This window comes from Camelus ferus, chromosome 13 (genome assembly GCF_009834535.1).
Source record: "Camelus ferus isolate YT-003-E chromosome 13, BCGSAC_Cfer_1.0, whole genome shotgun sequence".
Classification (NCBI taxonomy): Eukaryota; Metazoa; Chordata; class Mammalia; order Artiodactyla; family Camelidae; genus Camelus; species Camelus ferus.
Window position 1 is genome coordinate 65293875 of NC_045708.1, and position 17216 is coordinate 65311090.

Genomic DNA, 17216 nt, shown 5'->3' on the forward strand with positions numbered 1-17216 from the left:
GTTTATTCCTAGGGTTTTTTTTTTCCCCCTGAAACGATTTCAAGAGGGATTTTTTTGTTTAATGTTCTCATTCTGATATTTCATGGTTAATGTAAAGAAGTGCAACAGATTTCTGTATGTTGGTCTTGTATCCTGCTACCTTGCCGAGTTCATTTATTCTAATAGTTCTTCTTTAGAGTTTTTAGGGTTTTCTATATAAAATATCATGTCGTCTGCATATAGGGAAAGTTGTACCTCTTTATTTCTGTTTTGGGTACCTTTTATTTCTTCTGCTTGTCTGATGACTGTGGCTAGGACTTCCAATACTGTGTTGAATAGAAGTGGTGAGAGTGGACCTCTTTTTCCTGTTCTAGAATTTAGCCAGAAGGCGCTCAGCTTTTCACCATATTATGCTGTGGATTTGTCATAAATAGCTCTTACTATGTTGAAATATGTCAGATCCAGTCTGACAATTTCTGCCTTTTCATTGGGGTGTATAAATCTTTTATTCTTAATGTCTAAACATCGATTTTTGTAATTATAAATAAGGATTTAAGAATTAGAATAATTTTGTTCCTAAATCTTAATTTTCCTTAAAACCACTTTGTTTTATTTAGACTTATTATTTTCAGTTTATATTAAGCCACCAAAAAAAAAAAAAAAAGCCAAAATGGAGAAAGAAACTTGACTCAATAAGAAATACCACAGCCTCCAAAGATGAGAAATTATGCTACTAAGATTTCTTCCATAATATCTTATTTATGTATAAAATGGAGAATGATACCTATAGGGTCATAAACCAGAGTTAAAAATTTTTAGCCAGGTTCCAGTGTTGTCCTATTATGCTTTGTAATGTTTCCAATTTGTGTAGGTTTCACGTCACTCAGACACGTTACCACCTTGGGCGCTTTGTAAAAATACTCATTCCTAATACTTCCCCGCCCTACAGAATTTGTTATGCCCTGGAATCTATTTTAATATAACATAGCTCTTCTTAGGATTTTTAGATTCATCTAGGCTTAGAAACCATGGTCCTACCCTGGTTATTTGACTCCTTTAATCTCTAACTTTTCTGCTTCTTATCCTCTCTCACACAGTCTTGGCACCTTTAGTGGAAAAAATCCTGAGGATTAGATTTGACAAACCTCAAATATCAAACCTACACGTGTAAATAGTCTTATATGTATGGAGCTTCAGCTTTGACCATGCTGAGTGTGACTTTGCTAAGTTAGTAGGGATCAAATCATATCAAACATTCCCTTATTTTTAAAATTGTCCTATCTTGGATTGCTCAGTAAAGAACTGTATCTTCTGTATGGATTAACTTAGTAATACCATATGGTCTTCATTAAGCAAGTTTATTTAATATCTACTCTATGCTGGGTAATAATGGTCACCACCATTTTTTTTCCAAGAAAGAAGGTAATTTTGTAAAAAATTGTGCAGCCCCTTCTTAAAATAAAAAGGTCACATTAATTCTACTGTGATTTTCCAATTTCCACAATTTTGTTGGCCCCAGTGTAGAATTAGAATGTACTTATTTGTGTTGCCTGATTCAAATAGATTAATAAGTTTACAGAATAAACAATTACTCATCTCCATTAATTTCATCAACTCATACCTTTACATAAAGAGTATAGTTTTATTTTTGACAGAGGGAAATAAGCCCCTCCCTCACATTAATGAATTTGAAGCTAATATGGGATAGGTGCGGATTGTTTTACAATAGTTTACTGTAAAGTACATATTAAAATGACCATTAATAGTATTGTGTGGAAAATATTGGCAAGATGAAGAATGTGCTACTTAACTGAGAATTTTATCTGTGTGATACTTGGATTATCAATGTGTCACACAATTAAAATACAATAAAACACACATAAGATCCAAGTCATCAAGTGTTAGTCTTCATTGATTGATACTACCATCTAGAATTTTCCTATATGTTAGGTCATTATTGAGAATACCAATCATCATTGCACTGTGGGCACATGAAATTGTCTGCTAGTAAAGAATTGTAGTTAACAGGACACTGGACAATTGACTGTTTTTTGTTACACAAGACAATGCAGAGGGAGAATTTTGGAAATTGACACTTAATGATGAAGTTCTCTAGAATCTTAAAACCTGTAACTAATTTTTAAAAACTCATTAAAAATATGCATCCAACTAGAAAGCTATAGTGTAACACAGTTTCTCAGAAGATACAAAACTATAAAATATAAAATTAGTATTAAATTTTTTTCAGTCTTGACAGTAATGTGTAGTCTACCTGAACTTAACTAATTCTTTTGCAAATTAATACTGGAAACTGTAGTCTGATCAGAATTTCTCCATATACGTAGAGTGCTACAAAATGAATGCCTGTGGTTCTTGAATGTATCCAGAAATAATGATTGCAGACAGAAAGGGTAAGGGGTAGTGAAAGTCAGTCAAAATTAATAAATGTTGCATATTAAAGGGTTTGATAACAGTTTATTCTCAGGAACAGTTGAAACATTTCCCTTGTGCATCCATAATAATGGTTATAGCATCCTTGAAGGAGGAACTGCTAACCTTTGGGGACCTAATGGTTGGTGGGCAGCCATGAGGGAGATGGAACACTCACCTTGCTCAGCAGAATGAGTGCCATGAGTGAAAGGGTAACAGGCGTTTTGATTAGAACATCCTCACCATTTGGTTATACCAAGAAACTTAGTAGTGTTGTTTTCCACATCTGTAAACTTTATCTAAAATTACTGCAAATTCCAAATTAACGGGGATACAATTAATTAATTACATAGAAAAGAGAATATTCTCCCAGTATCTTAATAAACCACAATAGACATATTCTCTAGAACATTTATTCTCAAAGTGTTCCTGAACTATGATATCAGAATCACCTGGGAACTTGATAGCAGATTATTGGACCCTGAATGAGTAACTGGAGAAGGCGGGAAGTCAGCGATCTGTATTGTAACAAACCTTGCAAATCACCCTGATTCATGCTCAAATTGAAACCCACTGCTGTAGAATATGCTGTGTATCAAGCTCTCGTGAAATAATGACAAGTTTTCAGCATCACTAAGCTCATTTTCAAACAGCTGCTGCATAGGTTTTAGTTAATGATCTTCCAGCCCCGCTGGAGTTGAGTCCCAGTTACTCCTTACTCTTTCACGTACTTGTCAGTGGAGCACCAGGTGCAGTTGTTGAAGTGTGAGGGTAATTCAGCTCCGTAGACAATATTGGCATTTCTTTCTTGATTTTGAAAATGCTTTAATCTTTTTGGTATGGCATTTATTTCAACAGTCGAAGCACATCTATTTTATAACAGTTTGGACCTCTGCTAAAAGTTGAGCAAATCTCTGAATCTTCCTGCCAGTTTAATAACAAAATTAATACTTTAAATGGGTTCCAAAGCTTACATATAATCACGTCCACCTACTGTATTTTTCCTGAAGTGTTTACATTTTAAGAACAAAAGTCTCTTCTCTGAATAACTTTCTACCTTCTTCACAACTTCCACATTTTCACATCTTTGTTTTTACTTTAAAAAAGGATACTAGCAGAGATTTATTTTAGTTAAATGCGTTCTCTAGTAGTAAGGCTCAAATATGTGCTTTGTAAGTTACAAAATTTATCAAGCTCTTAAAGCATTCCAAAGGTGTATCAGTAAGATGTGAAGCAAGGGTGTATGTCTTAAAACTGCTTTACATGTCGAAGTGTAGTAAGTACAGATATTTAAAAGTGGACAGTATGGCCAATAAACACCTAAAATAGTCATCAGTAGGTAAGGGCGTGATCTTGCCATGTGTTTCAGGATCGCACATATACTTAGTATAGATAGTGTTGGTAACGTCCAGGCATGTGCTCGGCCACCTGTTTGTCAACTGGGCAACCTCTGCCATCAAGCAAGCATAATTATCTCTGCTGCTGCCCCAAGAGGAAATGTCAGAAAATACCAGAGCCCTCATGGTGTTGAGATTGATGCTATGTTCCATGTACAAATGGAGAAAGTTCTTACATCCCCCCATCTGGGATGTACTTCATCACTTGTGGGTCGGCTTTGTGTGCCTGTGTGAGGAGGCGGCCACCATGCACCAGCTGTTCCTGCACATCCTCTGATATATCTATTTATTTCTAGGAAGCAACTGCCCACCCAAGGATGAAGCTTCTTAAAAACGCCCCACGCCTAGGTGTAGCCATGTGACTCGTGTTTGCCAAGGCCGTTTAGAAACTGTTATTTTTTTCTCTACTCTTCTCCTGTCAACTAGCTGGATGCAAAAGACTTTGAGGTCCTGAGGGAATGCCAGCGTCACCAGAAGGAAGGAGCCTGGTTCCTTGAATCATTGTGTACAAGGCCACCTACCAAACCAGGAGCACTCACATTGGAACTTGAACAGGAACTAAACTTTTGTTGCAGTAAACAATAGAAATTTTATTTATTATAGTAGGTGATGTTTCCCTAACTTAAATGGTGCCCTGTGTATTACAGAGCCCTTCATTAAAACAGCTCCTTCATCATCATCTGCACTCTCTTTCTCCAAAAGCTCAGACGCTTGGCTATATGGTCACCCATGGGGCTGGGAGCAGAGAGATGCCGTATGACACTCTCCAGTCCAGATCTTTCCTGCCGTGTGCAGTGCTCTACCCTGTCTCTTAGACCTGTTGGATTTGGCAGTATTCTTACCTTAGTTCAAATTAAAGCCCTTATGAAAATACTCTTCAACAAACCACCTACATCTTTGACTTCTCAGCTGGAACTTCAGTGTAGATTTCCAAATGTCCTGAATTCCTCTCTTCTCTTGCGCTAATTGCTCTTCCTCCTGCCCTGAATTCTCAGACGGCAGCATTGCTTCTGGCCCACAATAAAGCCCCAGTAAGTGGAACAGTTGTTACTGTGATAATTATATGCTTATCAGTGTTGGCTACAATTGTCGTAGGTTTTCTTTTAGCTGTTTCACACTACTGTTGTTAAATACCTTTATTATCAAATTATGCTAGTATATTTGTTATGTATCAATGTAGTCACTCTGCAGGCTTTTGTGGCTTCCCCCATGACCCATCTCTACATTTTGAAAGCCTGCCCCATCCTTTCAAGGCTCAACTTATCCAGTGTATCTTTCTCCTTACGTTTTTACCCCAATTCTTGGTTTCAGAAGTATTTTGTTCCCTGTTTTAGCATTTATTACAATGGTATTTGTTTGATTTTGTACAAACAAATTGTGTTAAAAGCTTTTAAGATGGAAACTTAAAATAGGAATAGATCACTTGAGAAGTATGTAAAAAGATGTGAGGGATGTTTTGAAATGTCCTATCTTGGTAAAGCTTGAGAAAAGGAAAAAGCACATTAGCTGGAGTCCCCATTTTCCATCGGTATTCATTTCACGTCATTGCGATCTGTAAAGAGTGAAGTCTTAAAGTAAGCTCAGCTGTGATTTTTAACTATGATATATTTTAAAGATAAGTGCTTGGAAAATAGTTGGTACTTCCATAGTGTCATCATGCTGTGTTTAACTATGCGGCTGTACTCCTTCCTAATACAGAAACAGACTGAATCTGAGACAACCAGCATAACGTGGAACGCAGGCTCTGGTCAGGCTGACCTGGAATGGTATCTTTACATGAGCATTCCGCTGATGATCACTTAACTTCTTTGAGACTCAGTTTCGTCATCTAGATGAGACCAGTAATAGTGCCTCCTAGGGTTGTTTTAAGAATCAAAACATAATGCACATAAAATGCTTAACACAGAGCATGCATATAATAGATGATGCATTTACAACACGTAGTGAGAACTCAAGTGTTAGCTATTAACAGTATTTTTATTTCATACAGGTGATTAATTTCTCAAATTTCCATTTGGTTCTTCCTTATATGTCCTGTTTCATTACTGAGCCTATTTGCTGAGGCTATTTTTTTCATTTGGTTCAAGCTTGGTTGTAATTGTTCATGAAAGCATTTTTATCATGACTGCTTTAAATCTCTGTTAATTCTAACATGTATCTCTGTCCTCTTGATGTTGTCATTTCTTAATTGTCTGTATTTATTGAGTTTGAGATGCTCCTGGTTCTTGATATGTTGAGTAGGGTTTGACTGAAACCTGGACCTTTTTATATTATGTTGTGAGACTCTGGATTTTTTTTTAAATTATTGAATGAAAACTTCTTTAAGTTCTATAGTACTTTACAATTTCCTAAAGTTTCACATGCATAATTTTATATAATCTCATACTAACCCCTTTTGCCCTCCACTTCTCTGTTGCCCCTTCCCCTTCCCTCTCCCCATGGTAACCACTGGTTGTTCTCTATCTGTGGAGACTCTGGATCTTATTTAAACCTTGTGTTTTAGTTGACTTTTCCAACACCGCTCTGGCAAGGAAAGGGGTGCTGCTTTGTTGCTGCCAAGTGGAGGTAGAGGTCGGGACTCCCCACTCAGCCTCCATCAACAGCTGGGGGCTCATTGTTACTGATGGGGAGGGTTGGGAGTGGCCTCATTACACAGGATGATGGTGGAAGTCCTGACTCTCTGCTAGGTCTCCTCTGACACCACCAAGTGGGGAGGGGAAGGGACCTCTCATTACTGCCATGTAATGGGTGACATCCTGGCTCCTTGCTTGGTCTTCACTGGCACTGCAGAGGTGCCTTGTCACCTGCTGCCTGGGATGAAAGTCCTGGCTCCCTATTTGGTCTTCTCTGACATCACTCCATCAAAGATACTGGGCACCTGATTACAGCCGTGTGAGGGTGGAAGTCTAGGCTCCCCACCCGGCCTGTGAGAATGGAAGTGGGACCACAGTTTCTTCTGTGGAGTTCAACTAAAGCAGAGTGGTTATTGTCTAGAAAATTTCTGTCTTACTGTGCTATCCCTTTCTTGGTGCGTTGGCAAGAGAGGGCAGGCTTTCGTTGGGTTTCTTTTTATGTATGCTTTCTTCTGGGTTGCCAGCTTCTACTGCTCTAAGTCTGGGATGTATGAGGCTAAAGAAAACTTAAGGAACTCATCACTCTGTTGTTGCTTGGGCCCCAAAGGCCCTAACTCGTCTGTCTTCTTCTTCCCACCTTTTAGAGTCTTATGTTTGTCTTGTAGAAAATGTCCGGGGTTTTTAGTTGCACTTCATAGGAGGACTAGCAAAACAGGTTCATTGCATCTTCCTTGAAGTGGAAGGTGCTATCAGCTCTTTCTTATAGGGTGACTCACATAAACATACTTGCAAGTTTTGATGATATATACATGCAACCCTTGCTGACTGCCTGGAATCCACACAAGAAAGCGTTTGCCAGTGTTCAGAGTCCAGCCTTCAGTCTTCCATGTAGAAATTTATTTTGTCAGTCCCCATGGTGATTGAGTTCAAGGAGACTGATTCAGGCTAAAAATATTCATAAGAAAAGGATGTATACCATCAGACGACCAATTTATTTAATTCATAATGATTACAAAATACTACTTCCACAAGGATCAGACAGCGTTTGGCTGGACAGCACATTCGCAGTGAGTGGTGCTGGAAGAGGGATCAGTTCGGTAACCTTCTGACAGCTTGCTTTTTGGTGCAGCTTTGTTGCTTCCTGCTTCTCATTGTGTACACATTTTATGGGGACTAAATTACACTTCAGAACAGTATTGGGGATTCAATAACTCAGGATCTAACCCTAGAGAGAGCTAAGGATCCACTTTAATTCAGATATTTGATGGCACCCAGCTCAAAGAGCCCAACTTACCTACAGCTCCAGTAGGCGTATTTGCCAGGGAGTCCTGACAAGTCAAGTTTTGTGCCAAGGCGCCCTCCCTGTAGACATTTCTCCAGTAGACACTGCCAGTTTCTTCAGTCATTTCTCTTTTCCTGCAGTCCTTACTATGAGTAACCTTTTTTCTCAATATACGTATTAGTGCTTTTAGACATTTTACCATCAGGCCTTGCTGTCCTGGGAGCCATTTTTTTTAGGAGTAATTTAACTGAGGTCAGGGAGTCCCCTGCCCGTAGTTTCTAAGAGGAAGCTCTGAAATGCACAAGTCAACCTATTTTGAGACAGGTCCTTAGCTTTCACCATATTCTCAAAGGGGTCTGCCACCCCAAAATCATTATGAGTCGCTAATGCATATTTTTGCTCTGCTGTATTATGTGTATGTAGTTTAAATCTCTTATAAACCACCTTTATTATCTACTGAAGTCTTAATATTATTATTGTCAATTTCTATGTTTTCTTTCTATAATTATAGATAATAAAAATTTGGTCATTTTTTCCTTAATGTTCTTTGCCTTTTATTTATTATCTATTTACCCATTCTCTAAAACTATATATTTTTTACTTTAACATGCCCAAGATTCAGTATTTGAAGGCAGGGCAATTTTCTGTTCTTCCCATTTGCTTTTTTTTTTTTAATCCCTATAATCCTGAAGTGTTACCCACAGTACAGAAATACTACAAATTTTGCACATCTGTGAAATGTTTATTTTTTGCTGAGACCATTCACAATTAAGCTTTGTTGGTAGAGAGGGTTATACTCATGGGTCCTTTAATTTGTACAGAACACAAAATTTATTTATCTATATAAATTATTTAATACGTTGAACATTTGATTAAATATTCAAAAAGAAAAGGTGTTTCCCAAAACAACAATTTTAATGTTAAAAAAAAAAAAAACTGGTCATGAAAAGATATGTTGTGATTTCAGGAAATAAAATCTTTTCTTCAGTTCTTTTTTCTTTTTTTCTGTAGTCTAATATATATATCTTTGTGACTTTAATGCTGTATAGGATTTAGTTTGGTATATTGAACTCAGTGTTATATACTTAGCTTGATCATTATATTCTTTCAATAAATAAGCCTTTAATGCCCTGTCAGTGCAAAAATTGGTAATTATTGCTGTTATGAATGGTCTTTTAAAAGACTTGAGTACGTTGATACTCTGCCACGTGGAGAGGTTTGTGGAGGTGAGGTATGTGTCATGTTCAACAGGAGCCTGGAAGAATTAGAACTGCCTTGGAGTTCAGTGTCCATCTTCAGTGTTGAGAATGGTAGTGCCAGCGGCGCCTGGCCTGCCTGTGATGTGTGACTCGGATCGCGCTCCATGTCATCTGTAGGCTGTGCGTAATGTGGTGGTTCTGAAATAGCTTGCATAGCAGGTTCACTGTCATTCATTACTCAAACATGAAAAATACATTACTTCAAAATGCATCTTTAGTATTTTAAATATACTGCCTCCATTTTCTAAGTGCACTCCAAGTGTGCTGTAACTAATAAAGCTTCCCCATTGATTTAAGAGAGTCTCAGAAGAAGTTCTACTAATCAGGTGCAGAGCCTCTGTGATAAAAAGAATTGGCGGGGGTGGGGGTGAGTATAGCTCAGGTGTGTGCAGAGTGTATACTTAGCATACACGAGGTCCTAGGTTCAATCCCCAGCACCTCTATTAAAAATTTTTTAACTTAATTAAAAAGAAAGAATTGGAACTATCAGATACTTACTAAGTAAAGAAAATGGCTGTATTGCAAACATCTGTGCTGATTTTAAGTCTTGTCACAGGAAAAAGAAACAGCAGTTTGCCATCAGCAGTAGTTACTGTTACTGTTCAACCAAGTGAGATTTGACTTTATAGACTACTATTAACAACAAAAATTCTCTTAATAGGCCATAATTTTTATTGTCTTGTTTGTTTAAGTAAAGTAAAAACATTTGAAAAGTAGAAAATGCCTGTAAATATATTATTTAAATGAAGAAAGTAGTTACCTGAATTTATATCTTTTCCTACTGTAACAGATTTTTAAAAATTGTGTGAAATATACAGTTCGTATGATTTAATTTACATAATGAACCAAGAACAATGATTAATTCTTAAAACATGCTAGTTTCATGCCCCAGCTAGAGTTTTAGCACATTAAAAAATTTAAAAAACCACAGACTAAATAACTTCTTTAAAAAATATTTTAATTAATTTATTAGCTAATTTTCAAAGTAGTTACTGGGCATGTAAAATTTTATAAGTATGTGGAGTAATACAAAAACTATTAATAGATTTTCTTTAATATTAAGTTTCCTATAAGTAAAATGGATAATCATTTGTGAAATAACACAAAAAAATCTGCTTCTTTTCCAAATACTTAGATTTCAGAAAAACTAGCGAAAGTAAACTCAGCATTGTTGGTTGTAGGTGTAGCCTTTGAAAGTAATTTCATGCATATCTGCGCTGCTGTAGGAAGCCTCTCCGACTTCTGTCGGCACTTAAATGACAGCAGCACTGTTTATTTTCCTGAGTACACAAAGGAGGGTGTGTGGACATAACAGAGCCACAATAGTTTTGGACTATGGTGGCAGTTTGCAGTTGTTTGGAAGACAAGATTCCTTTTAGAATCATTGAATATAATAATATGCATAGGCTCTCTATAGATACAGTGCTGAATTTAATCTGAGACAACTTCCAAATCCTACGTAGATGTTTGTAACATCACACAGTACCTTGATATATAGGAGCATTTTGGAAAGCACTGTCAATATGAAAAATACCATGCTTTCTAATATGTGATGTGTGTTTCTGAAGTCTGTCCTGATTTCTTTTACTTTCTATTTCTTCTTCGCCTTGTGTCTTTTTCTCTTGCCTCTGAAATGTTAGTATTTCCTAAGATTCTGTTCTAAGATTAAGCTCTCTTTCCATGCTATGTATTCTGCATTATCTGGATAGTTTCATCTATTCCCATGGTCTTTCCAAATGTCTTTCCTCTACATGAACCTTTATTCTCAACACTTGACCTATGTGCCTAGTTATCTACCTAACATCTCCTGGATGTCCCACCCAGTCCAACAGTGTGTTCAACATGAATCTCATCTCTTTTTTCCCCACGTTGCCTACCAGCTCCCCTCCCCAAAAAAGGATACATATAAGTACATGTATGTGCTTCTCTTCCTGTTTTGGAGAGCCCACTGCTAATAAGCAGCAGGCCTGGAAGTTTAATTCATGTCTGCATAGAAACAACCTAAATGTCCATCGACAAATGATTGGATAAAGAAGATGTAGTGTGTGTGTATGTATGTATGTGTGTATATGTGTGTGTGTGTGTATCTGTGTGTGTATCTGTGTGTGTGTGTATCTGTGTGTATATATATAATATATATATAATGGAATATTACTCAGCCATAAAAATGGAATAATGCCATTTGCAGCAACATGGATGGACCTAAAGATTATCATATTAAGTGAAATAAGTCAGACAGAGAAAGACAAATATCATATGCTATCACTTGTATGTGGAATCTTAAAAAAAAAAAGATACAAATTCTGTTTACAAACCCAAAATGGGGAGGGTATAGCTCAGTAGTAGAGAACATACCTAGCATGCCTGAGGTCCTGGGTTCAATTCCTAGTACCAACATTAAAAATAAATAAATAAGCCTAATTACCTCCTCCCACAAAAAAAATTTAAAAAAAAACCAAACTCACAGACTCACAGGAGTGGAAAATAAACTATGGTTATCAAGGGGAAAGGATGAGAGAGGGATAATTTAGGAGTTTGGGATTAACAGATACTCATCACTGTATATAAAATAGATAAACAATAAGGACCTACTGTATAGCACAGGGAACTATATTCAGTTTCTTGTAATGAGATATAATGGAAAAGAATCTAAAAATTAAATATGTATGTGTGTATATGTATAATTGAATCGCTTTGTTGTATACCTGAAACTAACATTGTAAATCAACTACACTTCAATAAAAATTTAAAAAAAAATTTTTAATGTAAAGAAAAATAATTCAAGTCTTCTAAATGCTAATCCTCAACTCAGAGCATACTCTATAACGTCATGACTGTATCTTCTGAACCAAGATTTAAGATGCATGATCAGACAATATTTGAAGCCTGAACTTATTATTGTAATTATACCACACTGATTTTTTTATGTCACTTTACTTAATTGTTGGCAATATGGTAGGCAGATGCTAATGCACCTACAATGTAAAATTGCAGTTATGATAAGTATGAGACATGTAGTATGAGGTACATATACATACATTGTGTGTGTGTGTGTCTCTGTGTGTGTGTGTGTGCGCGTATGACTTGACCTAGCTAGGGAGATTAGATGATGCTTTTCTTGCAGATGATGATTAAATTCAATGTGAAGTTTGAGGAGCTCACTAGGCATGGTTAGTGTAGAAGGAAAACGGATGAGTTCAAGGCAGGTAAGAGCTCGCACAAAGATCTGGTGATAGAGGGTACATGCTATTTGCATAATTGTCTTGTACAAAGTAATTTACAATCTTGTTATGTTTTTCCCCTTATTTCTTCCTTCCCCCTTTCTTGCTTTCCTATTCTAAAAAATAGTTGAAGCTGACGTTTATACGAAGTAGAGAATAGTAGAAAAAGCAAAATGTAACTGCTTTTCAAGCTGCTTGGTAGACAGTGATTTGAATTAGGGGAACCATGGAATTTAAGGAATAAACATAGCCAGGAGTTAGCTGTAATGCAACACCAAAAAGAAAAAGGTTTTCTGATGGTGTTGTTTTTGCTCTTGCTACGGAAAATCACACCAGCGTTTATAATCACTGCCTTGCTACCTTTTGATAAACCAGGGAGTAACTACATGCTGAGTGATACATTTCAAAATCCGTGCTTAAATTATAAGTGATTTATCTTCTGAGTGCATTGTTTTACTGTGGAGTTTAGTCTTCCGTGCAATCTGTCTTTGTGTGTTTGAGAATTAATTCAAGCTGCAGAAATTCTGTTAGAATGTAAAATGACTTTTGAACTACACTGAAGGGCTCTCTGCTCTGCAGTATTCTCAACTTGATGACTCTGTTTATTCTTTTGTTCCTCGTACGCGTAATGCATTAGCCTTCAAAGGTAATTCTGAAATTTTAGTCCTCAGACCATTTCAACTGTTCTTACCCAGTTCTTGAATAGGAAAACGATGTTCCAGGAATAGGAGGTTATTTTCAGTGTTTTATAACTTTCTCATAGTGTCTTTTAAAACTGAGTTCATATCTGTTTTTCTCTGCAGAAAGGGCTATTGCAAGGCATGAAGTCCGAGAAATTGAGCAGAGACACACGATGGATGGCCCTCGGCAAGATGCAGCTTTAGATGAGGAAGAGGACATGGTGATCATTTATAACAGAGTCCCCAAAACAGCAAGCACCTCTTTTACCAATATTGCCTATGACCTGTGTGCAAAGAACAAATACCACGTTCTTCACATCAACACTACCAAAAATAATCCAGTAATGTCACTACAAGATCAGGTAAATACCACGGTGGGGATGTGTAATGTTTCCTGACACTTCCTCATTCGAATTTTGTATTCCAAGGAGATAAAGCATTTTAAGGGATGTGTGTGCTGATTCCAATGAGTTGTTAAGTCTCTTGGGGGAATTTTAAATCTCTTGAGGGGAACGGTAAGTCAACCAAACTCATCTGTAATTTTACTTTCTTCACAGTGTTTGGTACATTTCCTTGCATATAGTGTGTATTCAAATATTTGTGAAATAAATGAATTAATTAATAGCTTGACTTTCTGAAGAGAAAACTGACACTCTTCAGTATGGTATCCTTTTAAAAATGTGAAATATATTTTAACAGATACCCTACAATGTCATTACATTGTCTCAACTTATGATTGAGAAATCTTTACTCGATGAATCTCTCTTGTCTGTATGGCTCAATTTTGTGACTACACTCCTGAATTTCATCTTATCTTCACCATAATTTGTATAAATATTAGCTATAAACTCATGGGGAACAGGGATTGTGACATAATCTTGCCTTTTAAATTGTCAAGACTTTTTAGATAAACAGGTGGCTAGATAATTGTATGAAATGGTTTTAAGAAAAGTGGAGGAAGTTATCCCATGAGATGAAATTTACTCCCCTCTTTGGCAGCAGTCGCAGACATTTTCTTCACACATGGAGATCTGACTGTAATTATAAACAAAGTTCTCTCTACCAATATTGAAGGGAATGAGAATCGGGCTCCATGAGAAGAAAACGTAATATTTGAAAGTATTAGATAGGATCAAATACCATGTTGGGGGAGCTTATTAAAGGCATCTGTGATAGTCACATAGTTTGAATGTTATTTATCTGTTTGAAAATAGCTGGACTTGTTCTATTGTCACAGAACGGACTGTACCCCACTTTTTAGCTTACCTGGAGTCCTCACACTGCAGCGGGAGAGTGACGTTGATACGCAGGCGAGGTTCGCTTTCTTGCTGGAGAGCTGTCTGTGAAGGCTAATTGTTTACGGCCTATCATCTGCTCATATAATTCTTGGCTCTCTGTAGTGTCCTCAATTCCTTTTTTTAATAGAACCAAAAATCTACATTCATCAGCCAAATCAAATAACTCTTCTGTAAATGAGAAGAAACATGAGCTTATTTAGCTAAGTGGGTCATAAAAACTATTCATTATGTAATATTGTATGTCTCAAGGGCAAGTATCCTAAATTATCCATTTTTATACAGTGTGTAGTAGATTTTAAATCTATTTGCATGATTGCTTTTCAGAATATATCTTGGTTTAAAAAGAACATTTCTTAATACTCACATACTAATTTGATTTCTTCAGTAGTATTGTTAAAAAAATAAAGTGAGCTTGTTTGTTCAGATTTTAGAGTTGTTTTGTGTTCAGCGTTACAAAGTTGTCTGGCAGCTAAAAGATTTCAAATAACGACACTGACTATTTTTTTTCCCATGAAATATAAATCTACAGGAGTTCATCACAGAGGCATTTATAAGCACCTTGTAGTGGTACTTTTTCCCAGTTGCATTTGGTTGAGATAAAACTTTTGTTTCAATAGCTTAACAGATACACACACACACACACACACACACACACACACACAGCAGAAGAGAAGCATAAACACTATCTTAAAGGCAACTGACTTACATAATGTGCAGCACTTAAAATATGTGTAGGGCAGAGGGGAAGAATAGTCTTTTTAAAAAGTATTTTATTTATTTATTATTGTATTATGTAATTATTTTATTTTGGCGGAGGTAACTAGATTCATTTATTTTTGGAGGAGGTACTGGGGATTGAACCTAGAACCTTCTGCATGCTAAGTGTGCGCTCTACCACTTGAGCTGTACCCTCCCCCTGGGGAAAACAGTCTTAATCATTAGTTGACATACTTCAAGATGTCAGCTGGTAGTTCAACACCTGGTCTTAATTAGAAATGGCTTATATACCAAATGTTCTAATACATCACATCTAAATTGTTTACTGGTCTCTCCTGCACAGAAGCAGTTCTTCAGATAAATTATAGGTACCACTTCCCTTTCCTTTGCGTGACATGTTAACATTTTAATTTCACTTTCAACCTAGTAAGCTTCATCGAAATGTAAACTTTTAAATTATACTCGGTGCCTTGAAAATAATTTTTTAAATATTCCCTGAGCCGCATCTTGTGTAACATTCTTTGATTTTAATACCATATTTTTGCTGTCCTTATGTGCTGGTCTCAGCTGCCTTCTTACTTAAATAGGAATTAAATGGCCTACTTTACTCTTTTTTCTTCCCTGAGAAGTAGTTTCTAATCAGTATCTAACTCAAGTGAGACGTAAAAGATGAGATTTTTATTAAATCTGCTGTTGTCCCCATCTTCCATTTAAAGCCCAGTTTACTCATAAAAAAATACTTGGGATGTAGTATTTATTCCCTTGCCTTCCAGTCTCAGCAGTGCAGTCTGCTTAGAATCTGCCTCTGGCCCAAGCTCTTTCCTGATGTATCTTGCACTAGACGCTGCGCTAAATTGTGTACATGCTCAATTATTTCCCTCAAAATTTCTCTCAAAAACTGGTGTAAAAATATTCAGTGTGTCACAGCTATCTGTATTCTGCTGTCCTCAGAAACTGTTCTCAACGCTGCTTTTAGGTTTTCATTTATTTATTGAGTATGTCATGTGTACAGAGATTCTGCTTCATTCTTTGGGGAATTATCAAGGAAATAAAAAGCAAGTCTCCATCTTTCAAGGAGATTATTTATAGTTTACCAGAAAACGTAAAACATAGTTGCAGGAGCTACGAAGACTTTTCAAAGAAAAGCATGACTTTATGGTATCCTCACCAAAATGTTTAACCTGGACCTCATCTTGAGGAAACAGACAAATCAACATTGTAGAACATTCTCTAAAACAACTGTCCTGAACTCTTCTAAAGTGTCAATGTCATGACACCAACAACAAGAAAGGTGGGGTCAGGACTGGAGTGGGACAGTCTTCTCTAGCCTAGAGGAGACTGTGAAGAGACATGGAAACCACGTGTGCTTGGTGACCTGTGGCTGGATCCTTGATCAAAAATGTTTGCTACTTGCTTTCAGATGGTTCAGAAAAAATTAAGTGTGTGGTGTGTGTGCATAGAGAGAGGGAAAAAAGGGCGAATCAAAAGTGGCAACATGTCACCCATGACTCTTGGTGAAAAGTGTATAGATGTTGACTACTATTCTTTCAAGTTTTCTGTAGTTTAGGAATTTTTCAAAGTTAAGAAGTTGGGATAAAATTAGAGGAAAAGTTAGAACAAGGGGATCAAAAGGTAAACCTTTGAGAACATAAGGCATGAGGAGGCGTAAGAATGAGGTGGACTCAGTCATGAAAGTTGCATTTTTGAGATGAGCTTTTACTCCATTAATAGACAGGAGGTGGCAGGAGACAGGAAGTCAGCTCTTGCAGTGGACAGTGAAGTTTACCCTGCTATCACGAAGAGATCTCTATACTAGAAAACACCTTGTCTTTAAAGTAGCTACGTCTATATGCCTTATAGTAACGTTAAAGGAAGGTAAGTGGAAGTACAGCATCTTTTTGATCTTTCTTAATTTTCTTCTGCTCTCACATATTTAGGTCTGATCATATTTAACCCGTTTTCTAAGAAATTGGTAACATCTAGAATTTGCATTCTCTGTAGGACAAGATGGTAATTTTTTTTCTTTTCTTTTTAATTTGCTGTTAAGCCCATTTCTGGTCCTTTGCACTAGAATGTGTAACTTGATATCAGCTGCAGATACTGATTTTCAGAGCAAGGCGTTAGATGAATGCTTCTCAACCTGTAATGTGTACATGAATCATCAGTTAAAACACGGATTCCAATTCAGAAGGACTAAGATACGGCCTGATACTCTGAATTTGTAAAAAGGCTTCTTGCCAATGCCAAAACTGATGCTTCTGGTCCTTGAACCGTAGTTTGAATAGCAAAGATCTAGAATGTGATTCTCAGTGAGGTGATGGGAAGATGCATATTATGATCTTCCCCAGATGGTGAGTTTCTTATCTTTAAGTTCGTATTT

At 36.7% G+C, this 17216-nt stretch overlaps 1 protein-coding gene across 2 annotated transcripts in view; it reads left to right on the plus strand.

The window, feature by feature from the left end:
- HS2ST1 (heparan sulfate 2-O-sulfotransferase 1) overlaps window positions 1–17216 on the plus strand; it is a 157579-nt gene that overhangs the window by 109520 nt on the left and 30843 nt on the right. For both annotated transcript variants that reach the window (XM_032494732.1, XM_006188905.3), the window contains exon 2: window positions 12945–13183. In XM_032494732.1, the coding sequence (XP_032350623.1) occupies window positions 12945–13183 (239 nt within the window). The remainder of the gene's footprint in view (window positions 1–12944; window positions 13184–17216) is intronic.